This window comes from Lontra canadensis, unplaced genomic scaffold, assembly GCF_010015895.1.
Source record: "Lontra canadensis isolate GAN:19392208 unplaced genomic scaffold, GSC_riverotter_1.0 scaffold124, whole genome shotgun sequence".
Lineage (NCBI taxonomy): Eukaryota > Metazoa > Chordata > Mammalia > Carnivora > Mustelidae > Lontra > Lontra canadensis.
Window position 1 is genome coordinate 3,892,089 of NW_022631118.1, and position 24,745 is coordinate 3,916,833.

Consider the following 24,745-nt stretch of genomic DNA (forward strand, 5'->3'; position numbering starts at 1 on the left):
AGACCCCCTGCAGGTCCAGAGAGCAGGCTCAGCCTGGGGTGGGGCAGGTCTGCTGTCTCACCTGACAGGGCTGCGACGGGGACTGATGGCCGTGATGACGGGGTTCTGCATATAGTGGAAGGTGAGGTTGCTGCGCACGCAGCCCCGGTGCTCGAAGCGCACACACACAGACACAGGGGCCGGCAGGGTGCCCTCGGGCACCGTGCAGGTGATGCTGGTTTCCGTGCGCCTGCGGAAGGCAGTGCCATGGTCAGCACGGCCCCACCTCCCCCCAGGGTCACTCCTGCCTGTCCCATCGCCCAGGGCAGGAGCCTGTGCACTTGGCCTGGGTTCCAGGCCTCCTCAACAGGGCCCCAGCCTGGGCTTCTGGCCCCTTGCACAGAAACCTGTTGTTTCCATATTTCCACCACCACACTTTGCTTGGTCTGTGCTCCCCACCTTCAACATCCTCCCTTCTCCTCAAACCGTGCCTGTCCTTCCCAGTTTTCCGCCCCATCCCACATCACCCAAGAAGACTTCCCAGTGTTCCTCTCTCAATGGCCATCCCTGCTGTGGAGTGATTCTGAAAGCACTGATTTTTCTCCCCATCTCAGATGTTTCTATTTCCTGTGGGAATATCTGCTTTCCCCTGCTGTGACTATACTGCACTCTTCTTGGTAGCCACAGCAATGCCCATCCTTGGGGCCTGGTATGCAGTTAGTGCATGATAAAGACAGAGGCATTTCACCAAGAGGTTATGGACCACACCCCTGCTGGCAGACATATCAGAAGATCTGAGAATGTGTACAGTCATCACCATTCTCACTGCAGCTGTCACTTATGAGGTACCTACTATATGCCAGAGTATTACTCATAACTACTGTTCTTACCAGATGAGGAAACTGAGGCTCAGAGAGAGAGAGGGGCTTTGCCAAGGGGACACAGCCAGTGGAGATTCAAGTGATCCTTGGTGCAAGGATGTCCTTCCACCCCTCTAGCCCCCCAGCCTTCCAGCTACCCTGGGCTAGAAGGGGTGGCCCAGCCCAGGGGCTTACACGAGCTCTGTGCAGGGCTCTGTGTCATTCACCAGGACTTGGAGCTCAGAGCCCACATGGAGGTCGCTCCCATGGATTGTGATCCTGGTGCCCCCAGCCTTGGGGCCCTTGTCAGGCTCCAGGAACTGGACCAGGGGCAGCTGTGGGGAGGAAGAGAGGTGGTCAGGCCTCAGGCCGTTCCCCAGGTATGTGCCTGGTGGGGTGGGCAGGAAGGTGGACATGGCCTCTCTTACCACATAGGAGAAGCGCTCCCGGGACTTTCCCTCCTTGGAGGCATTCACTGTCACCACGTCTGAGAATGCCCCTGGCGCTGGCCCTGTGGCACACACAATCCTGGGGGGAGGCAGCTTTGGTCAGCAGAGCAGCCCGAGGATCTCAGGGGCTGGGTATCCTCCCTTGAATAATGTCCCCCAGTACACCCTGACGGTGTGGGAGCGCCCCACATTTGCCCTGAGCTATCAGCCCTGCCACTCACAGCGGGGGCAGCCACGTGGCCAGGACACCCAAAGGCATTACCCACATCAAAATACTGAAACCATTCCCTGTCACTTGGCAAACAGCCACTCTGAAACCCCCCAGTGTCACCCTGATGCTAGGCTCTTCCCCAGGACTCTCCCACAGTTCTGCAACCCTATGAAAAAGGGGCTAGGTAAGACAGTCTCTTTGGACCCAAATGTTCTCCAACCATGAGAACATTGGCTAGGCTGGGAGACTGATGGTCTTTCTGCAAGCTGGCCTTACAGTCCCCCAAAAGGAAATCCAGCTTAGTCCCTGCTTTTCTAGAGCCTGTCTGGGCCGACCCACAGCTGCAGGCCTACACCTTTGTACCACACGGGCAGCCCCACACTTTGTTAATTGCAAGGTTTTTGTTGTTTTGTTTTTTATGAGTACAAGGCTTCTGTGGAAGGGGAGCTGGTCTAGGGGCACCTGGGAGGGCTTCCCAGAGCAGCAGGCACTGAAATGGGAACCTGAAGGGTAAAGACCAGTGGCCAGAGCAGAAGAGGGCAGGACGCACAGGGAGGGGGAACAGCTTGAGCAAGGTCCAAATGGCGGTGGGCCATTTCTGGGGAGCTGCAGGCTGCCGAGGAGGGAGGGATGGCCGAGAGGAGAGGGGAGGGCAGAGCTGTGGCTGGCACTGCTGGGGGCGGGTTGCTAGAGGTCATTCAGAACTGCCCCAGGGACTGCCCACTACTCACTCCTCGGACACCGTATATCTGTCAGCCAGGGGCTCACAGGCCACACTGCCAATCCACACGCCATGGGCCACGTCGCTAAGCCGCCGGCCTAGGTTCCTGCCTCGGATGGTCAACAGGGTCCCGCCGTCCAAGGGGCCACTCAGGGGCTCGATCTGGCAGGTGACAGAGGATCGATGAAGTTCTGAGGCTGGGACACCAGCAGCCTTCCCCTCCCCCACTACTGCCCAGGGGGAGGCAGGACCACGCCCACCTGCTGCTCAGGAGAAGGTTCTGGTTCTAAGAGGACTAGGACCACCGTTCACTTGACAGGTCCCTGGGACTGCCAGGGAGGGTGTGCGTGTGGGTTACTGAGCCCACATGGGTGTGGGGATACTGAGCCCACATGGGTGTGGGGATGAGAGTGTGTGTGCACAAAATCAAGGATATTTGGGTGGGGTGGGGGGTCTCCTGGGGACAATGAGGTCCGCTCCCAGATGTCTGACCACAGGATCCTGCAACCCGGCCAGAGCAGGATACCTGACGCAGGCTAAGTCCGTGACAATCCTGACCTAAGACTTTCTTCCGTAAAACTGAGGCTCAGTGGTTATTACCACCCTATCGGCAAGGTTTCCCTGACCTCACTATAAAAACTATATGCAAGCCCCAGCATCTCTGCTATCCCAGCCTTCCCCCTTTACTCTGTTTTTCTCCATAGCACTCACCATCTTCTATATATAAAAGTTTTTGACTTCCTTACTTATTACTGCCCACCCTGCTCCCTGACGACACCATGAGCTCCGGGTCAAGGGTGCTGTGTGTTGTGTTCACGGCTGTGTCTATGGCACGGAGGGGGCCCAGCCCCCAGCAGTGCTCAGGAGGTCACTCTGCACGCCTGGCCACGTGAAGCACAGGAGCCACGGGTCTGAAGGCCCAAGCAAGCAGCCGTGTGTGTCAGGCAGCCACGTGGGCACAACGGGCCCCCCACGGCTGGGGGGGGGTTACTTACCACACGGATCTCAGGGGCAGGGCAGGTGCCAGGCAGGGGCTGCAAGGGCCCCCGCAGGCGGCAGCCGTCACTCCACACGCACAGATGTCCCAGGTCCTCCCGACCCAGGCACTGAGAACAGTCGGGGCTGCCCATGGCACAGTTATAGACCTCCACTGGGAGAGACAAGGAGGCAGCATGGGTCAGGCCCCTGCCCCATGACCACAGTGCCCTCTGCACCCTCCCTCTCGCAGGGATGTCCCCCCACCCCCGCCAGAGATGAGTCTTTGTCCTCCAAACCCTCCAGGGCCTGCACTCAGCACAGTGCAGCCACAGCCTCATTAAAATCTGTCCTCACCACGATTCAGTCAGCGGGGAGCTCTTTACTAGCCCCATTGGACAGATAAGAGACTGACGGTCGGAGGGGAGAAGCGACTTGCCCAAGGTCCCACAGCCCGTGAGCGGCAGGGCCGGGATTCACACCGAGGCCTGAGTGGGACTTTTCACCCACCACTGAGCAACGTGGGCTCTGTGGGCGCCAGGGCCTCAGATGCTCGGAGGGGCCCTAGAGGGAGCACAGGAAGAATTCTCCAGGGCCTTGGGTATTCAGGCTGGTGCTGGGGTCTCTCTGGGGTCTTCATGGTGGGGATGGGGGCCCCCATGTCCATCACGGGTGGCCGAGGCTCCCCATGGACAGGTTCTTGGGGAATTGATTCAGTCCATGTAGGAACAGCAAGGACACTGGCCACAATCTGGGGGTGCTATGTCCAAGACATGAATGTAAGATCTGTGTGCATCATCTCAGCAAATCTTCACCAAGCCTTCCGTGAAAGGGTCTGTGCCTCATGTCCCATGGGGACAATGAGGCTCAGAGAGTGACGGCTAAGCAGGGGCCCACAGCTGCACGGCCGTTAGCACAGAGATGCCTGGCCCAGAGGAGCTGCCCAGTGAATGAATACTGAGCCAGTGACCAAGTACAGATGGGATGGGCAAGGCTCGGTTCTGAGAACCTGTGTGTTAGGGAACAACAGGACAGGACATCGGTGACTGTGCAGTGAGCACTCGCTGAGTCCCCCAAGGGAGAGCCCCACCCATTAAGACTGAATCCCCTGTGGCCACATGGGGTAGATGGGGGTCCCCACCTGTCATGGGGGCAGGGCTGTCCAAGTATCGGGCTGGCTGCCCCTTTAGCTGGAGGCTGAGTGGAAACACCTGGCTCTTCTGGGTCGTGTGCAGCTGCCAAAGGACAAGAAAGAGCATGAGGGGCATGAGTGACGTCTAGGTCTCTACTGGGGGAGGGGATGGATGTCCTGGAGAGAGGACAGGGCAGGGATGCTGAGGATGGGGGGGATCAAAAAGAGGAAAGGAATAAGGTGGGAAGGAAGGAGACAGCATCTGGATTTGTGCAGGCCTCCCCCCACATCCCTACCCTACCCCCACACACATCCAAGCCATACCACTCACCACCACTTGGTTGCAGTGTACAGTGGATTCATTCACCCACATGGCTTCAAAGATCTCCTCTGGCCCGAAGCTACATTCTAGGGCTGCGCCCTGGAAGACATGGGGTCGCCGAGGAGTGTGGGATCAGCACTCATTATCCTCTGCCTCCATCAGTAGCACGTCATGGCCTACTGCCCTGAGGAGTGGGCTGAGTCCTACTCCCAGGCCCCTCCCCGCCACAGAATGTCCTTCCTGGTCTTCATGTCCAATGTTTAAGGGAGACGAGGAGTACATGAACACCTAGAACGTTGGCCTTGAGCTCTCCGTGCCATTAAAAACCTCACCAGCATCCCCCAATGGCCTAAACCAAAGGCCTTTTACTCAGCTCATAAAGTCCTGACACTTCAGCATGGCCGGCATTCAAGGTTCACTCCAGGGAGACTCCACCTGCTCTTTGAACCTTAAAACACCCCCTCCTCTCTCCCACAGGCTGATGCCCAAGCCATGGCAGGATGCTTTTTGACATGGCACAGGCCGCCCTGCCCCCGGGCCTTTGCCCTGTCCATTCCTACCACCCAAATAACTTGTCTCCCCTTTACCCACCCAGCGCAACAACACAGCCTCCAGAATGCAATTCAAATGCCCCATATTCCAAAGATTTCCCAGTCCTTCCCCTTAAATCAGGTGGGTGCCCCTCATTTGATCATTCATTCATTTGGCAGGGGGTTGGGTGCCTGTTGGGACTCTCAGAAGTTCCTAAAGCCTGCCTCTACCCTGTATGCTGAGGACCACCCTTATCCCCCTGCCCAGGTTCTGTTTACACTGGTCTCCCCGCACCCTGGGGAGGGTTGGGGCTGGGTCTCAGCCCCTGTGACACCTCCACGGGTCAGCGGAGGTCAGCAAGTGAGCTCAGGTTCCATCGGTTTGAATCCCACACTCTGCTACTTCTAGCTGTGCAACCCTGTGCTAGTGGTCCTCCTCTCTGAGCCTTGGTCCTCTAAACTTGGCAACAGAAACAGGCTTCCCTGCTCTGTAGGGTTGCTGGGGAAACAGGAGCTGATGTATCTTTAGCGGGTTGCACACTGTCGGTGACTAATATATGCAGGCTCTTAGTATGCAGGAGGTGCTCCATACATGTTTGTTGACTAACTAAACAGGGCCCACCCCCCCAGCCTCATCTTGTCCAGCACAGGCCTCCAGGAAACAGTATCGATGAATATTTGCTGACTGAACAAACCCAGGTTCCAAGCATGTTCAGCCAGCCTCGTGGCAGGACTTCCTGTTTACATCCCTGTTGTTAGCAGATGTGACACCCTGAGGAGAACACAGGTCAACAACCCCCTATCTCACCCCCCCACCTGCCCGGTCTCCCCATTCACAGGAAGGTGGCTGTTGAGCTCATCTGCCCATGCTGAGCTTGGCAGTTGGTGGTGGTGGGGTCTGTCCTCTTGAGTCTCTGAACCCAGGTCTTAGCCACTCAGGACAGCAAGCCCAAACTGTCTTGGGGCTCCCCAAGGGGTAGGCCCAGCAAACAGGCCTGCTGCAGAGCCCAGGCAGGGGGCTCTGCCTGCCTCTACCCTGCCCCTCATGTTCTAGAAGCAGGCCCAGGGCCAGGAGTGCCGGGATCACTCAGGCACACTGAGGGTAGACACATGTCCCCCAGGATCCCTGGCTGGGAAGCGGCAGCCAGGCTCCAAACCCAGGGCTTGGGCCTCCCCCTGCTGGGCTCCCATAACCCCAGGGAGTAGCACTGTCCTCCATACCAGCCCAGGCCCCTTCTTGTCCCAAATGTGGCAGGGTGGAGTCAGAGGGTGCCTGCCCCCCACAGAGCTCTGGCCCCAGCCATGAGGCTGCCTGACACATCCCAGATGCCCAGCACGTGGCCCCCATGTGTGACAGCTGTCACAGGCCTCCGCTCCCCCTTGGAAGCAACAGATGGTGACTCCCCAGGAGCTGGGGAGAGGGATGGCTGGCACACTTCCAGAACTCGTCAACGCTTCCTACCCAAGACACTCTTCCAGGAGGGACCCAGAAAGGAGCTGCATCTCCTCCTCCCCATGTGGGGGGTGGGGAGGGGAAGGCAGATGGCAGGAAAGAGCACTGTCTTAGGAGTCCAGGGCTAGGGTGCAAGTCCAACCCTACGTCATGTACATCTACTGCTTTCCAGGTCTCCTTTTCCCCATTTGGACAGTGGGGAATGGGGCAGCACAGGGCCACTCTTTGGGCAAGACAGGCCAGCCAGAACTGAGGAAGTGTGTCCAGAACCACATTTCAACCTGGGGCGGGGTGGGCTGGACAAGGACCAGGTCCACCTGTGGGCTGTGGCCCAGCTCTGCCAGGAGAGCTTTGGAGGGTAAGGGAGTCTGGGGGTGGCCCACCAAAGCATTTCCATATACAGTGGGTCCTGGCCAGAGTTTCCCTCAGGAGCTGTTAGCAGCCTGCCGTCCCTTGGGCTGGGCCCTCACCACCCACTTCTCATTCCTCCAACCCCCTGCAACCACCCTGGGGCTTTCTCAGACAGAACCTGGAAACTCAGAGACACAAAACCAGAGTGTGGGTGGAGGGCCCATAGCGTGGCCATCCAGGACGCGTTCTCCCCAGCCTCCCACCCAGCCCGGGCCTGGCCCCCACCTACCTGGAAGGCAGCATTGGCCAGACGCACTGGGATGCTCTGGGAGCTGCCTGTAGGTACGGGTACCAGGGCTGAGGGCAAAATCTGGGGGCAGTCCTGAGGGCTCTGCAGTCAAAACACAAGGAGGAGAAGGTGACGCGGGAGCGTTTCAGAAGGGACAGGACTCCCCGCAGATGTGCCTGCCAGCCTGCGAGGTGAGAAACACCAGGAATAAACTCACAACAGCCACCATCCTAGAGGGTGACGAGCTTGGCGCCTCCCACACACCATCTCATTTGATCCTCAAGACAAGTGTAGGGGCAGGAGACTTTACTGACCCCATTTTACAGATGAGGAAACTGAGGCACAGAGCAATGAAATAAACTGCCCAGTGAAGGAACCAGTGCCCCCGTGGCTGCTCCAGGGCTGGCCCCCCTCCCCATCTCTGAGCCTCATCTCTCCTGACTATAAAATGAGGGACTGCACCCACTCTCTAAAACTCGGCTTCTAGGCTCACACACGTTAAATGAGTCAGAGAAAAGAAACTCCAGGCTTCTGGATGGCCTGTGGGAAACGGGCTCTGAGGACCCTGCTGCCACCAGGTTCCACGCCCCTCCCCATAGTCTCAGGCAAGAGTCACACCTCTGGGCCGAGGTGCCAGGCCCCCAGAGTCCCAGTGCAGGCCTGGGCATCAGCATTCCAGTGTTGGCAGTACAGCCACTGAGGCATGGTAGAGCAGGGGCTACCTCCAAAATGGAAGGGATGGAAGGAAGGAGGGCAGATGGTGATACACCTGAGTTCAAAGGGCAGAGCTGGTCTTTGAACTCCTACTGTCTGCCTCCTAGGCCAGAAACAGGCCTGAACCTGAATCTTAGGGCAAGGGACAGAGACCAGGGGGCAGGGCTGTGCCCACTCTGCTGCCTTAGTGACCTCTCTGAGCTTTAAGTCTGGAGCCCTCACCCTGAACTAGGCTCTCCCGACCTGGGGGCCCCGTGGGCTGTGTCCTGCCTCCTCACACTCCGAGCCCGACCACCAAGAGCCTGAGAGAGAGGAAGACCAAGGACCCAGCAACAGCCACATCGCACCAAGGCCTAACCACTCTCCAGCCCAGAGGGCTTCCTGCTCTGCCTTCCTCCTGCCCAAGTCTGGTTGGGTACAGATTTGGGTACACCATGATCCACGTGTGTCCACCTTGGGGTCACCCAACCAGGGCAACGGCCTCTGGGGATAGACTTGAGAGGCCTCCCTGGGGGTCTTTTCTCCCTATTGTTAATTGGACAGGGAGCTCCTTAAAGGGCACCCCAGGGACCCAGCATCCAACTGAACCTCGAGGTCAATGGGTACTCACCATGTCAGCATCATGAGCTCACACAGCCCTCACTGTGCTCCTGTCCGGTTCTGAGCACTCCACACTGTATTAACTCACCAAATCCTAACTCCCAACAGCCCCATGAGGTAGGCACAATCATCGCACCCATTTTATGGAATAGGCAGCACTGGAGCCCTCCTGGTTGTCCCAACTGTTTGCTGACCACCGGGCCAGAAGCCTCGCCCGGACTGGTCTGTTTCCCCAGGAGTGGCGCCTAGTGCAGACCGCAGAGGCCTTGGCTGAAACAGCAGCATGGCCAGGCAAGGGCGAGGCCTCCTGGGCGATGGTTCTGGAGGGCCGGGAGGGAGGAGCTTATGTCCAGCTCAGTGTGAGTGCGCACAAACCTCAGTCCCTCCGAGCTGCTGTCTGGCAAAGTCTCGTATGTAAACCCCATGGAATTTCACAGAATGGAACCCACATGTTTGCAATCAGTCTACATGGCCGCTGACAGTTCTGCCTTGCAACTGGCTGGGGGCTCTGTGCTCTGTCCTCCCAGCTCCACTGGGAGGGACCCACCTCCCAGACCCACCAGTGGGTCAGTGGCTGACAGGAGGGGCTGGGGAGTAAGGGTCAGAGGCGGCAGCTTCCAGAGGAGGCTCCCCAGAGGGAATGTCATGGGACTACCCCCCAAGGGCCTCCCATTCTCCTTGATCCCTATCTATGATCCCATGGCCACTTCGATGTTTGTAACCATTCTATGGAGTGGAATCAAGACTAAGGGTCCTGGCACACCTTTGCCCTCCTTCAGTACCTCCTTCCCACCCCGCCCCCCAAGTTGGCTAACCCTCCATGGGGCCAGCTGGAGCGTCTGCTACTAGCCTCCAGCCATCTGTCTCCAAGCCTGGCTTGGCTTTTGGGGAACTTCCCCCACAGGCTTGCGGTTTGGGAAGACTGACTCTACTCCTCAGCCCCAGGGATAGGCGGGTATCCAGGGGCCCTGGCCTCAGCAATTGGTTCAGAGAGCATAAGTGACCCTAGTTCAGCCAGTGAAAGTCAGCTGCGGGACTCCTGTAGAACCAGTAAGAGAAAGAAGCTCTTTTTGTTTTCTGGGGCTGCCAGGAAATCAGGAGCCTGCCTGGAGCTGCTGAGGCGGACTTGGCTACCAAGAGGAGAGGGCTGCCTGAGCATGGAGCCCGCCCAGAGGGGCAGAGAGCCCCGACAACGTGGTGGGAACCCCTGGATCCAGCGGTATCTGAAGGTGATGCAACCCCCAGACTTAACATTCACAAGTTAATTAATTCTGTTGGGGCAAGGCCAGTTTGAACTAGGGTTTCCTCACATGCAACCACAGGACAGGGGCCTCCCTGTCCCATTCCGGGCCAGGCCATGGACACATCAAAAAGAGGCTGGGTGGCTTCTCCCCTTTGCTGGAGTGCCACATGGGGCACAGCCTGCAAGTTCAGGAAACCACAGCTAACTGCCCGCACTCTAGCAGAGCTGAGAAGGTGGGACACCAGGAACAAGGACAGAGGCTCGGTCAGCAGTGCTGAGAGGCACCACCAACCCTGATGGGAGCCCAGCATGTGCTGGTTCACAGAGGGTCTCACCTGTCCCCACAATGGGACTCACAGACTCTCTTTTCTTTCTTTTTTTTTTTTTTTTAATATTTTATTTATTTATTTGACAGAGATCACAAGTAGGCAGAGAGGCAGGCAGAGAGAGAGGAGGAAGCAGGCTCCCTGCTGAGCAGAGAGCCCGATACGGGGCTCGATCCCAGGACCCTGAGATCATGACCTGAGCCGAAGGCAGAGGCTTAAACCCACTGAGCCACCCAGGCGCCCCCTCACAGACTCTCTTGCCGTCTCTCCCAGGCTCAAGGGTCAAGAACTGGTGTCCCAATACACAGCCGGCCCAGGGGCCTTGAATCTACCACACAGGGTCCCTTCCTACCTTTCTGTACCTTTGCAGCCCCCTAAGCTCTCCCCTGTCCCTACCAAACCACTCTCCTCACTGGCTCCTAATGAAGTTCGGGTTCACAGATGCAGCTATGCCATCGAAGGGGCCTGGCCTCCCACCTCTTCTCCCCTCCACTTTATCCTTCTGGTGCCCACTAGGGAATGGGAAAATAACAGGAGACTCAGCCCCTGGCAGCTCCCCAGGGACACCTCCCTGGCCTAGAGCAAGCCCTACTGTCTCCTCCCAGCGCTTGAGGGGCGCAGACAGATGTGCAAACCTCCCAGCCCACCACCTGACCAGAAGCATGGCGCCCGCACGGCTGAGATGTAATTAAGTGCCAACTTCAGTATCAGAGCCTTCTGTAGGCCTGGGGAGGGGCTGCCTCTTCTCTTCCTAGATTATCGTAATGCTCTAAGACAGGTCCTCTCTGTGCTCCCCACCCCAGTTCCTGACCCCCAGATCAGCAGACCTGGGGCAAGGCGGGGGGGTGGTTTACAAGATGCTGCTGCAGAAACATCCCCAGGCTGGTGAGCCCCTATGCATCTGTCAGGACCCTGCACAAAGGTCCCTTTCCCAGAGAAGGGCTCCCTGGCCCACCCAGTAAAGCGGCCATCAGCCCCTAGGCAGCACAGGGGCCTTTTAGTACCTACAATGGGCCACGCATGGAGCTAACTATATTCCCAGGTGCAGTTCCAGATTCCCAGCACAGCGAAGGAGGGCCATTTTAAAGAAGTAAAATGGACAACTTTACAGCAAGCAAAACAGGTGATGGGGAAAAAGGCACAGAGAGGTTCAGTAGCTTGCCCAGGATCACACAGCCGCAACACACACCTTGGGCTCTTGACTCATGATAGGGAGAGCAGAACTATGTCTAACTGGGTCCTGCCCACTGCCTCCTGCAGATTCAGGCATACAAAGGGTGCCCGCCCGATCAATGCTGAACGGACTGTGCTAAGGTGGGGTCCTCCTCACCCCACCACTCCTGTAGGTTAGAGCACAGGACTCCGGCTGCCAATGCATATGCTGTATGTTCTCATTCACTGAGTCCCTGCTCTGTACCGAGCCCTGGCTGGAGGCTGGGGACATGCGGACCCCAAACAAGAACAGGAGTCCCAGTTGGCCGGGACTGGAAACCTAGCGTTCACTGCAGAGGCCTGTGGGCCTCCCCTATGGTTTGGCCACATGGACACCCCTAGAGCTCTCCCCCGGTGCCAGAAGGCCCATATTACTGTGTCAGTCCTTTGAGTTAAACATCTGGTGACTCTTCTGCAAAGCAGTTTTGAGGCTCAGGCAGGAGGTGCAGAGACCAGAGGATTCCAGGTGTGGGCCATGGAGCCCCCACCCCTTGCACCTGCACACTGATCTCTGCACCTGCTTGGAGGATTTATGATAAGCTTCTCTGAGCCCAGAGTCAAGAGATTGGGGCTTCAGATGCTCTGGGGACTGCGGCTGCTTCCCTGGGAGGCATGCCCAGGGTGACTTCCTCCTATAGGAACCAGGGCCCCCAAGACCATACTGGCTACTTCGGTTGCACCATCTGGAAAATGGGACAGGAACATCCCCTTCCTGGAGAGAGGAGCCTCAGGCAGGGACTCAGTGCCTTAACCTGACCCCTCACAACTCTCATACAAGACAGAGGTCAAAGAAGGCATGAGCTGTGGTCTCAGAACCCTGGTACCAGTCTAGCCATCCCACCTGGCTGAGCACGACGGTCCCAGCCAAAGCCTCGGGAATCCCATTTGGTCATCCCTGGCCAGAGGCTGGGGTGGCCTTAGAGGCTTTTTGAGCAAAGGCAGGAGGCCACCGTGTGAATAAACACCGCAGAAACCAACCAGCCACGAGTTATGCGGCATTTTCATTTGTATTTTGCCCTGTCCCCCAACTCTCCCCACCAGGCCCACCCCGGTGCAACTGATTCAATCCAGCCACTCCAGAGCACCCAGGAGGGCCTGGATCCTGGCCAGCTGCAGGGCTCAAGGGACCGGCAGAAGCAACTGGACCTAGAAGCATGTGATTCCTGAAGCCAGCTCACCTTCTCTTCCCAAGGAATCACCCGCCCTCGGGTCCCCAGCACCCATGGGGAGACCAAGGTGAGGGCCTTTCAGCCCAACTCCTGACCTGGGGAAGATAGGAGAACATGGGCTCCAAGCCAGAAGGGCTTGGATTCGAGGTCCCAGTCTGGTACTTCCTGGCCTCGGGGACAGCTGCCTTGATCCCGCAGGGTTGTTGAAAATGTTACAGGTGAAATTTAAAACTAGCCAGTCCTGGGGCGCCTGGGTGGCTCAGTCAGTGAAGCATCTGCCTTTCACTCAGGTCATGATCTTTGGGGTCCTGGAATCGAGCCCATGTTGGGCTCCCTGCTCAGCAAGGAGTCTACTTGTCCCTCTCCCTCTACTCCCCCCACTCATGCTCTTTCTCTCTCTGTCCTTGCAAATAAATACTTTTTTAAATATATTTTTAAAAAGATTTTATTTCTTTATTTGACAGAGATCACAAGTAGGCAGAGGCAGGCAGAGAGAGAGGAAGGGGAAGCAGGCTCCCTGCTAAGCAGAGAGCCCGATGCAGGGCTTGATCCCAGGACCGAGATCATGACCTGAGCTGAAGGCAGAGGCTTTAACCCACTGAGCCACCCAGGTGCCCCACAAATACATAAAATCTTAAAAAACAAAAACAAACTAGCCAGTATCAGCAAAATGTACAGAAAGGGAGCCTCCTACTCCAGGTGGAAGTTTAACCAGGCTCAGACTTTCTGGAGGCAGTTGAGTTAAAGGTGTAAAAACATCATGGCCACACTTTCTCCCCCGAAGTGCCATTTCTAGAACTGGCCTCCAGGGATTAATCAAGGACACACACCACGCCTGGGCTATTTTAGAACACAAGAAGAAATGGGAAGCGATCCGTATATCCAACAATAGGGGATTGGTTAAATGTGCTGTTATGTGATGAACCCAGCACAGCTGTTAGATCTAGTGCCAGGAAGAAAATTTAATGACGTGGAAATGTTCTCAACATATTAAAAAAAAAAATGGTAATGAAAGAGGCAGGGGGGATCCCCCTCAGGCCTGACTTACCATGGGATTTGGTGAGGCCTCACACCGTGACTGGTTGGAGACACAGGCATGCTGCTGGGTGCACCAGAAACAAGGCCACTGTGCCGACAGGCAGCTGGTACAGCTGGAAGACAAGGGACCCCTCACACACTCAGCTCCCCACCCTCACTTCACCCCTGCCCCCGGGAACTGGGACCCAAGAGGCAGATCCCAATGCAGAAGGGAAAGGTCTTCTACATCATCAGGGGCTTAGGCACTCTAAGATAGTGAGCTCCCCGCTGCAAGAGGTATGCAAGGAGCAAAGAGACAAGCAGGGCCTTTAGGAGACGAAAGTAAGTGTAGTGAAAGCCCTTCTCTCTGCCCCGGCAGCCTGAGTGCCCAAGGAAGCCAGGCAAGGGTTTGCAGGTGGTAAATGAGCTGGCAAGTAAACAGGTGAGGATCCTATCTGCCTCTAGGACACCACCATTTTTCTTCCAAGGGTCTCCCTGATAGCGGAGGACCCCCTCCCACCCCATGCCCCTGCCTACTGCCCAGGGGCACGCGCCTGACCCACTCACGCAGCGTGGGGATACACTTGTCCAACGCGGCCGCAGTCGTAGATGGTGAAATTGGCTCTGACGATATGCCGCCCGTTGACCCTCACAGACATCTCAACAATCACGTGATCTAGAATGGACCGGGGAAATGGAACCAGGGGGACCAGGGAGAGGACAAAGGGGTCTGGGGTCTCCACCAACCTCACAGGCTATGCCGTCAAGACACCGCCCAGTGAGCAAGGTGCTTACCCTGCTGGGGCGGGAACGGCGGGAACTGGGCCCTCGGCAGGAGGTTGCAGTAGGCGATCTGGTGGCCAAAGGCAGGGCCTGGAACCCGGGCCACGGTGCGGATGTCGTTGCCATAGTCACAGGCCATCTCCATGCCGCTGAGGCTGGGCAGGCTACCTGAGATCTGCAGGATCATGCCCTAGGGGCCAGGGCCCCTCAGCAAGGGAAGTGGGGAGCAGGCCTTCCCCCTCATGGCCCCACTCCTACCTCAACAACCCTGGGAGAAGTGGGGACAGGGAGCCGGGACTCTAGACCAGAGGGCTATATCTACCTGGGGCTCCCTAGGCCTCAGTTTTCCCAGCTGCACAATGAAACGGACCACCTGATAACAGTCCAGGAGGCTTTGTAAGATCTGGTCCCCGAGACTCTTCTGACCCACTCTCCTGAGAGTCTCTTAAATCTACCAATCTGTTCTCAGTGCCTGGTGAGTTCCCTTCACCCAGAATGCTCTTCCTGGAGACCCAGCTGACTCACCTACTTCATATCTTTGCTCAAAGGCAACATTCACTGTATGAGGCCAGCTCCAACCTGGTCTAAAATGTCAACGTTCCTCCACTCGTTCTCCACTCCTCTCTGCTCCTTCCTTTCCCACCATCATACTTCTCACTGTCTTGACAGCCTATCTTGCCTACTCCCTCACCCCCCACAAGCATGTCAGCCGATCAGGGGCTGGGTCTTTGTCTTATTCAACGCTGCGTCCCCGGAGTCCAGAACTGCACTTAGCATATAGTAGGTGCTCAAGAAGACATTTGATGAATGAATGACTAGATGGACATGACAAGCCCCAGTCTGCCTGATGAGATAAAGCATGTGAAAAACTCTGACAGAGAATGATGGGGAGAGGGCTGCAGAGGAGCCCCAGGCCCCTGGCCCTTTAGAACCACCTGTTGATGGATGAGGATACCCAGCCTCTGAGAAGTCACTGAGGGCAGGGCCGAGGGGGACCCAGGCCTGTCTGTCCCTTCCCCCCACCCCCGCCATACTGTCTGCGATGGGTGGGAGATGGCTGGAGCATCTCCAGGCCTTCCCGGCCCAGGCGGGGAAGGGAGCCACTTGCCTCCAGACTGTAGATTCATCAGTTTCCGAGAGCAAGAAATAGTGCCCTGGCACTTGATGGCCCCTCTGCCCTCTCCCCGTACTGGGGCCGGGAAGAGGTGGGGGTTGGGAACTCACTCTCCTTCTACTCTCCAACCTGAGCCCTCCCTCCTGAGACTCCAAAGCCCCACCCACTTGAGTTCAAATCCCAGGTCCCCTAGTCCCTAGCTGTAAAACGGTGAACAAGTCATTTTCCCTCTCTGTGCCTCAATTTCCTCATGTGCACAGAGTTGTGTGAAGCCCGACAGAGGTGAACATCACGTGCAGAGCGAGTGCTGACACTCAGTGAGCACTCGGCAGAGCCCAAGTCATTCTCATTATTTGCCCCTGGGGTCCGTGGGGCACCATGGGCAGGAGTCTCTACCTCGGGGGCCTTGGGGGCCAGGTGAAAGGTGGCTTCCCACCCCGTGTTGCCCCCGAGCTGAGAGCCGGCTCCCCCATGACTCACTGGGTACTCCTGGTGCACGTCGATCTCTGCAGGCAGGACTGTCATGGTGGGACAGCGGCCGGGGCCCTCGCTGGCACTGGTCCAGAAATGCTGCTGGTCGGAGTTGGCACAGTCCTGCTGCAGGGTGCACCTGGAGTGGCAGGGCACAGGTCAGGCCCCCAGGGGGCTCCTCTCCCCTCCCGCCCTGCCGTGGCCCCCCAGGCACAGCCTCTGCCCCAGGGGGCTCACCGTGTCTCCAGTGCACACCAGCCACAGTAGGCGTCAGCGGCCCCCACGCAGTCCCCACAGGTGGCATGCACGGCACAGGCAGCAACTTTCACCCGGGCCATCTGGAGGCAGAGGTGAGGGCCCAGCTCCGTGGGGAACCAGCCACGGCCAGGGTCCTGAGACGCTGGGGAAACTGAGGCTCGAGGCTGTAACAGGGAGCATGTGGGGCCACAGGGCTTCCCCTGCAGAGGTGATGACCACACTGGGAGGGGAAGGGCTAGCCGACAAAGGGGCTGGTGACAGAAGGTGCTCCTGCTGGGCAGAGGAGAGGAAGAAAGCTTGGGTGTCTGGGGACCCTGTCAGGCTGGGGCTCTGGCCTTACCTGGTGGGATGTCATCAGATAAAGGTAACCGGGGTCTGCTGGGTCGAACTGCATGACATGGTGCACAGGCTCCCCATAGGCCACCGTCACCACCCGCCGGCTCACCACCTGCATGCTCTCATTCAGGTTGATCTGGGGTGGGGGGGCAGGGGGCTGTCAGGGGGACTCTGGTGCACCGCGACAGGGCCCATGGCGAGGGACATGCGCCTGTGGGTGGGGACTCAACCCAGGCTTGGGGTCTCAGCCTCATCCTCTTTCCGGCCTTCCCAGGTGGGAAATCACGGACATGTGAAGGAGAGCTGTGGGTCGGACCTCTACACGAGTGCCTCTGCTGGGCCCCCACCAGGAACTCCATCCCTGAATGATGTTCCCCAACACATCCCACCGTGTGAATACATAGACACTTTACAGTTTACAAAAGATTCTCTGAGAGGCTGTCTGGCATCACGCCTAAGAGCAGGGACGTGGGTTTGAATTCTGGCTTTGACATTCACAAGCTGTGCACACGTACAAGTCGTCACTCCCCTCGCTCACAGCTTCCTGACCTAATGGGACTCGTGATCGCACCTGCCCCTCAGGACTGTGGTGAGCACACACGGAGAAGATGCCCGCAAAGTGCTGATGGGGCCACACTTCTCATCCTTCTCCTCTTGCCCCCATTTCACAGATGAGGAGACCAAGGCCCAGAGAGGCTACAGACTTGGTGAGAGTCACAAAATGAAGACACTTCGGGGGCACAACCCAAGCCCAGAGTCAGACAGGTCTGACCCCACAGTCTAAGGATGAGGTGAAGGGGTGGGGTCCAGGGTCCTGGCAGGAGGAAGACCAGGACTAGTGGAGGCCTGAAAGGTCCTCTGGCTCTGAGAGCCCCTTGCGTGTCCTCCTAAGAGCAGAAAATGCCCACCAGAGCTGCATCCAGCCTTGTTCTTTTTCTGCTGGCCCCTCATTCCCAGCATGCTGCTTTGTTGTAGGCCCCGCTGGGCCAAGCTGGGACCAGCAGCCTAGAAGCCTCCCTGGGCCAGCTGCCAGGGGACTCCTACTGCCTGGCCCTCCTCTGTGGGCGTCTAACTTTTGGTAGCTCCTTCCTGCTTATAGAATAAACTAGCTCTGGCATTCAAGGCCCCAACGAGCAACCACAGCTTATTACACCAGGCTCATTTCCACCCACTCAACCCGACTCTAGCGTTCTGGCCTCTAGGCCTTCATGCACACTGTGCTCCCTGCTGGAGTGTTTCTCTTCCTGCCCCTTCAGCGAAGATCCGTCTTCTCGGTGCCTCCTTCAGAAGAGCTTCTCAAATGCCCTCCACACGCCAAATTGAAATTACTCTCTTCCCAGGCTCCCACAGCCTTGGTTCCAGCCCCTGAGATATCGCCCATCCTGGGGGGCCCCTTTGTGGATTCTGCCCAGGCAGGCGGGGCCCCAGCTCAGTCTCTGACCTTCTCCTCAGGCACCCAGCAGACACTCAGCTTATTTCCACTCCTTCAAAGGTCTACTGAGCACCTACTGTGCTCCAGAGCCAAAGCCGCAAGCAGGGAAGCACTGGTAGAAGACCGTGCACCGGACAAGGTGGTAGGTAAAGAGGTCTGGGTTCAGGGATCACATGCTGGGCTCCTGGTCAGCTGGCCCTGAATTCAACCCCAGCTCGCACTGTGTGACTTTGGGGCAGTCATTGCCCCTCTCGGAGGCTTAGTGTTCTCATCTGTGAAATGGGAATCCTGGCGCTACCTCCCTCACAGGGGACCGCAGACTCTGACCACAGTCTGGGAGGGTCCAGCTAATTTCCCCCATGACAGAGGAGGAGACGGAGGCTCAGGGTGATAAGCAACCACCCCCAGGCCACACTCCTGGGGCCAGCAGAGCCAGGATCTCGATCCAAGTATCTGACCCCCAAAACATGAGTCCCACGGTCTAAGGACCACCAATGCGGCTTCAAAGGCTGAGGAGGATGCCCCCCACCACCTCCCTGCTCCCATACCAGGCACCTTCCTCACCCCTGCTAGAGGACCAGCTAGGGTCCCGGGGCCAGGCAGCCAGGGCTCCTATCCCCAGCCCACCCCCCGGCCCATGGCGTCCGCCTGGGCAGCTGAGGGAATTAAGTTATCGGATCTGAGTCAATTAGGCCGGGGCCTGGTACACCCTGGAACTGGGCCAGGTGGCCAACTTTCCTGACAGGCAGGGGTTGGGAGGGGGCCAGGAGGAAGCGGGCCCAGCCCCTCACCTGGGGGCCCAGGAAAGTCCTTCCCACCCCACGGTGATAAGAGTCCTCTCATCTTTCCCAGCTCTAGGAATCACCACCTCCAGAAACCAGTCATCTTGGCTGGGGCGGGTGAGGGGAGGGGGAAACTTCAGAGGGAGGCCAGCAGGGTGGGGGAGGAAATGGCAGTGAGAGTCCCCCACTTGCCAGGCTGCGGCCTTCCCCTGTCAGAGCCCAACAACAGTCTCCAGAGGCAGGGCTTACAACCCTCCACAGATGGGGAAACTGAGGCCCAGAGAGAGAAAGTTCACTGTCCAAGGTCAAGCAGCCAGCAAGTGGCAGAATCCAGAGACTCTGGTCTCTGCTTCAAAGCCCGAGTCCTAGAGACCCAGGAGAAGGGCCTCTCTCAGGCCTGGTTTCCCTCCTCTGCGGGACAGGGTACTTCTTGTTATAAGCAAAAGTAGAAGAAATGGACGTGGAAAATGCTGTAAACTGTAAGGTGCTAGGCAAACCGGAAAGAATGAAGTCTTGTATCAGGCCTGTACAGGCCATGTGTACACCCTCCCCAGACTCGGCCTCCCCTCACCTCCTCTACCCCTTCAGCCTCCCTAGTCCTGGCCCCCAGCCCTACCTTGAGCAGCCGCCCACTGACAGTGCCCAGGAAGACCACGGTGTAGTTGCTGACCGTGGCCACGGCTACAGAGGAGAGGCCCGGAGCTCGAAACACAGGCGTGGCCTTCAGGGGCTGCAGGATGGACAACGGGTGCTGCAGGTGGGCAGCCCCACAGTCCAGTTGCTCTGGCTGCAGCTGGAAGAGAAGCAGGAAGTCAGACCTTGGCTCTAGAACCTTCTCTGGCTCCCTGCCCACACTGGAGGTCAGGCCTCAGCATCAGAGCTTTAAAGTCCTGCGTTGCTTTACATGCCCAGGTTAGGGCTGAGGCCCAAACACAAGCAGGACCCCATCCCTGACCACAGGCTGACCCCTGACCTCAGCGTTCGTCACAGAGCTGCCCCAAGCAGATGGTGTTTCAGGTAGGTACGGAGCGTACAGGAAAAGTTATGTGATGGAGGCAAGAAGAGCTGGCAGTGGGACAAGGACAGGAGGCCAGGGAGGTAAGGACAGGGTGAGACCCACACACCCTCATAGACTTGGAGCTGTCCCTCCTGGCTGGTCATAGCCAGGCAGAGCAGAGGAGCCCACATCAGACCTCCTGAGGCCATCCTCCGCTTCAGCTTACCTGCTGCTATCTAAGAGTGTCCCTCCTGTCTTGGCTGGGGGTTTCCCCAGGACCCCAGGGTTTCTCGGGTCCCCTGCTCTGACCCCAGGACCACCATCCAAATTCCCAGTGGCTCACCAGACCCCAGACTAAGGCCTCCCCATGCTGAGGCCTTCCCTTTCTCCCACAAGCATATACTCCCTACATCTGCCCACATTACAGATGGGTAGACCAAGGCAAGGTGTGTCCAAGTGCCCAGCCCTGCCATCGCATCAGCTCAGTGCCACCCCAAGTGGCAGATCAGTCCCACCACACGTTGGGACGAGACAAATGGAGCTAGTGACCCCAGCTCCCAACCATTCCCTGGACTCGTCCCTGCCCTTCCCTGGGTCTTGTGGTTCACTGGCTTCAAAGGTTCCTTCTGCAATTTGCACAAAAATGCGAAACAGGTCTCCAGGAAGCACCTTTGAGAAGATAATCGTGCAAATCCACAAGGATGCAGACAGGAGGATGGTTTAGAAGAGTGAACAGGTGTACACAACCTCAGGGTCCTGCAGGACTGAGCATGAAGAGAATGGCACCTCGTCCAGGAGAGCTGCCCCCACCCCTGAGTGACATCATGAATCCCTATGGATAAGGACACAAAGATACCCAGCTGAGAAAAGTCACAGGACGTCAGAGGGCCATTTTGCTAACCCTGGTGCATCCACAATAAGGTAATAGTCATGACAGCAAACACAACAGGCTGTGTTTGGAGCGCCTGGGTGGTTCAGTCTGTTACATGTCTGCCTTTGGCTCAGGTCAGGATCTCGGGATCCTGGGGTTGGAGCTCCTTGCTCAGTGGGGAGTCTGCTTCTGCCTCTCTTGCTGTGTTCTCTCCCCTCTCCCTCTCTCAACTAAATAAATAAAATTTTTTAAAAAGGAATAAGAATAACAGGCTGCACTGACAGAGAACTGACATTGTACCAGGACTGGGCATCAACTCCCTACATCCTGGCAGCTCTATGAGGTCCCATGTCACAGATGGGGAAACTGAGGCTCAGAGGAGAAGGAGCCTGCTCTAGTTCCCCAGCTGCAGTGTCAGGCCTCCACGAATAAAACTGGCAATGGAGGCACCTGGGTGGCTCGGTTGGTTAAGCATCTGCCTTCAGCTCAGATTATGATCCCAGAGTCCCAGGACTGAGTCCCACATCAGGCTCCCTGCTCGGCAGAGAGTTTGCTTCTCCCTCTGACCCTCACCCCACTTGTGCTCTCTCTTTCTCTCTCTCAAATAAATAAATAAAATCTTAAAAAAAAGAAAGGAAAGGAAGAAAAGAAGAAAAAGAAAGAAAAGGAAGGGAGGAAGGGAGGAAGGGAGGGAGGAAGAAAGAAAGGAAGGAAGAAAGAAGGAAAGAAAGAAACTGGAAGCAGACTTGAGCCCCACCTCGGCACCCTGGATGCTGGGCCGTGGGCAGCGGAGGCTCTGATCGGGGACTCAGAAGGTCACCAGCATGTAGCATCAGAACCGGATTAAGGGTGCAGCCTTAGAGTCTTTTGGTTTTTGTTTGTTTTTTTTAATTTCTCATTTGTGCTTTTTGCAAGCCTAAGCCACTGATGATGTGCCCGTATGGGTTTGCTCAAACTCAGCTAGTTTTCCAAAACAAAAAAATACCAGGTTCACCTATCCTCAGGCGAATAAACACAGTTCCAGGCCCCACAGGCTTCTAGGTAAGGCCTGTATCCCACAGCATTCCTGGGGGTGGGGGGCCGGGCGCTGAGCCCAGAGGTGCAGTGGGGCTGGGGCTGCCCCTAGGCCAGAACCCATGAGTGGATGGTCTTCCACAGAAGGGCTGGGGGTGACGAGGCAAGTGACCTTGCTTTTCTGAGCTCCCAAGTAGATACATCTCTCGCACCCCCTCCCAAGCAGTGGGAGGGGATCACTGGCTAGGAAACGCTCCCAAGGTGTTAGCTGACTCCACTGCCATTTCAGATGGGACTGTCACTCAAATATTATGAAATGGAATTTGGGACAAATCATGCCTACCTCTAAAGCCTTCGAGCAAGACTGCCTAGGAGCCCCTTAAGGCAGCCTCTCACCTGGGAGGCTCTCCCAGCCCTTCTCTTCTGGGTCCACTCTGACCTCAACATGTCCCCCTGAACACAGCTGCCAAGTGAGCCCTTTAAAAAGCACAAAGAAGCCTCCCTAGGCTTGATACCCTCTGAGAGTTTACACAATACTCAGAATAAACACTGAATCCTAAATCCTCCCATCAGGGGCCCTGAGCCCTTCTAAACCCATCCCATACCCTCCTCACAGCCACTCCTCCACTCTAGCCACAGGAGCATCTTTTCTGTTCCTCCAACACTGGGCCCTGCCTCAGGGTCTTTGCTTATGCTGTTCCTTCTGCCTGGAGTGTCATTCCCCAGACTGTCACATAATTGGCTCCCTCTTGTCCTGCAGCTTTAGACCTACCCTGCCTGACTTCACCCTGCGTGTGCCCAAGTTGGGGACAGCTGTGTAAAGGGAGTGCTGGACCATTTCCCCCAGAAGCCTCTCTCAGTCCTGGGTCCACCCCTCAGCCATCCTGCAGCAGCAGGGAAGAGGTGAGGGGGGTTCTGTCAGCAAGTAGGCAGAAGAGTGGACACTTGGGCCTGAGGTCTCCCATGGGGGATGCTTCTCCTAGGGGTTACATAACTTTTCTTCACTGAATATGGATTACTTGCGTCATAAAATAATAAGCTGTTTTAAAATTAAAGTTGTAAACCCTTGCCTGGAGGATATGATTTTCCGCCCTGAGCTCTGGGAGCGGGGGAGGGAAGGAAAGACCTGGGAGGCCCCGGATGACACCCTTAGGTCTTTCGGCCTTGGGCCCCACAATGGGGGACCCCAGCCAGTCTGGAAAAGCTGGATGAGGCATCCCGATGACGGTGATTTGTTGGCCAGGCGGCAGAGAGGATGAGGCAGGAACATGCAGCAAATCCAGCTCTTGCCTGCCCGCCCTGACGTTCACAAGCCATTAATTCTGTACCGAAGGAATTTTCTAAAAAGCCTTTTCTCCAACTTTTTTTTTCCTTATCCTAAAAATAAAATCTAAAAAAAAAAAAAAGTGTTAAAGGAGAAGTAACCCCCGTCAGCTGCTCTGGATGGTCTGTGCTCTGAGGGGAAGCTGACTCCGGACTGCTGGGGGATCACAAGGCTGAGAACCCACTGGAAAGTGGAAGCTGGGACCTGCGCCCATGGAGCAGACAAGAGGTGGGAGGTGCTTCCCCTGCTGGGGGAGGGAGCTGCAGGCCTGGGAAAGGGGGACAGTGCCCTTGGGGACGGGGCAGCCCTCCCAAGCGTGGTCTCTGCCGAGCTTGGCCTCTAGGGGCAGTTAGCTCCACAGCACCAAGGTACCACCCTGACCGTCGTCTGACACTGCCTCAAATTCCTCCCTTAGCACCAGCCTTCCTTTCAAAACACAAATTCCCCTGGGAGCAGGGGAGGGCCGGCCTCTCCCAGCAGCCCCCTCCAACCCAGTAGAGGCACCTTTTGAAGCACAAAACTGGTTCACTCCTCCCTAGCATCAAACCCTTCTCCAGCTCCCTGCTGTCCTCTGGATCAGACCTGGCATTCAAGGCCCTTGTGATCCGGTTCCAGCTGCTCAGGCTTCAAGCCTCGCTTTTTTCTTCTGTCCCACCCTCTGCTCTGACCACATCAGCCTCTGCAATTCCTCCCATGTGGCCACCCCTTCCCACCAGGGCCCCTGATCCTTCATAACGTTGCTCCCTTAGCAGCCAATGCCCTTCCCGCCCCTCTGCGCCCTTACACTTCCCCCGTCCCATCAGTCCCCCTTGTCTTGACCCATGCTAGTCCCTTTGCTAGACATGTCCAGGCAGCATGTTTTTCACCAGCTTTCAAAGATGTGATGCAGAAAAAAACCTCCCCTCCTCTGGACGGCACTGTGCTGGTTACCACTCTCATTTATCATGGTAGCATAAACACGAGCTTCTCCAGGGTGGAGACTGTGCTCCAGGGTGAATGTTTACTAAGGAAAGGAGACTAATTTTGACTAAAGTGTGATTGACTATATTCAGCTGCTGCTTTTCCAAACAGAGATCAAGAACACCACTGCCATGCTGGCTGCTGGAGAACTAGAACAACATATGAGCCAACTGTATACCTACTGTGTGTGGCAACAAAGGGGAGTCAGGTGGTCAGGCCCAGGAAGCACCCAGCTACTACTTTTGGTTCCTCTAAGAACCTCCACGTACCCTTCTCTGAAATGGGCCGAGCAATAGCTAGCCACTGTCTCCACTTTCTTCTGAGAGCAAGACACACCCTCTTACTCCAGCTAGCTGCCTCCTGGGGCCAAAACTCAGCTCTGCCCACTTTCCCATTAAAACTCTGACATATTGATTTCACTACCAACTGTAATTGTGTTGCCTTTCTCTCCCCAGGAGGCTGGCTGCAGCAGGAGCTTCAAGAGCCCAGTTTCTAGGCCTCTGCTTCCTGCCTGCAGACCCCACCAAACCTCAGTCCCACAGTAGGTGGCATTCTGAGAGGAGCGAGAGGCGTCCATGGTGGGCTGGGTAGCAGGCTTCAAGGCCCAGGGGTTCCGTCCCAGGGATAGAAGCACCGGCTTCTGGGGCTTTGTGATCAGGAACTGAGGGCACTTTCCCACTTCAGGTGTTTGGCTGTTATCAAACCAAGGTCCCAGGAAAGCCAAGTTTCACCGCGAGGAGCTAGAAGCACACCATCACTGTGGGTTGTTAAAAAAACAAGTGGGCTGGGACTGGACCAAGCCCCCTCCTCTTCACCCTCCACAGAGGCCAAAGGGAGCTTTTAAAACTGT

At 56.8% G+C, this 24,745-nt stretch overlaps 1 protein-coding gene across 2 annotated transcripts in view; it reads right to left on the reverse strand.

Annotated features, from left to right (window-relative positions):
- PLXND1 (plexin D1) overlaps positions 1 to 24,745 on the reverse strand; it is a 56,677-nt gene that overhangs the window by 18,685 nt on the left and 13,247 nt on the right. For both annotated transcript variants that reach the window (XM_032841642.1, XM_032841640.1), the window contains exons 2-16: positions 19,346 to 19,522; positions 16,520 to 16,651; positions 16,159 to 16,259; positions 15,931 to 16,060; positions 14,349 to 14,526; positions 14,121 to 14,229; positions 13,585 to 13,687; positions 7,273 to 7,374; positions 4,659 to 4,748; positions 4,337 to 4,430; positions 3,216 to 3,370; positions 2,231 to 2,382; positions 1,268 to 1,367; positions 1,035 to 1,174; positions 62 to 229 (exon numbers count right to left, since the gene is read on the reverse strand). In XM_032841642.1, coding sequence (XP_032697533.1) covers positions 62 to 229; positions 1,035 to 1,174; positions 1,268 to 1,367; positions 2,231 to 2,382; positions 3,216 to 3,370; positions 4,337 to 4,430; positions 4,659 to 4,748; positions 7,273 to 7,374; positions 13,585 to 13,687; positions 14,121 to 14,229; positions 14,349 to 14,526; positions 15,931 to 16,060; positions 16,159 to 16,259; positions 16,520 to 16,651; positions 19,346 to 19,522 — 1,931 coding nt within the window. The remainder of the gene's footprint in view (positions 1 to 61; positions 230 to 1,034; positions 1,175 to 1,267; positions 1,368 to 2,230; positions 2,383 to 3,215; positions 3,371 to 4,336; positions 4,431 to 4,658; positions 4,749 to 7,272; positions 7,375 to 13,584; positions 13,688 to 14,120; positions 14,230 to 14,348; positions 14,527 to 15,930; positions 16,061 to 16,158; positions 16,260 to 16,519; positions 16,652 to 19,345; positions 19,523 to 24,745) is intronic.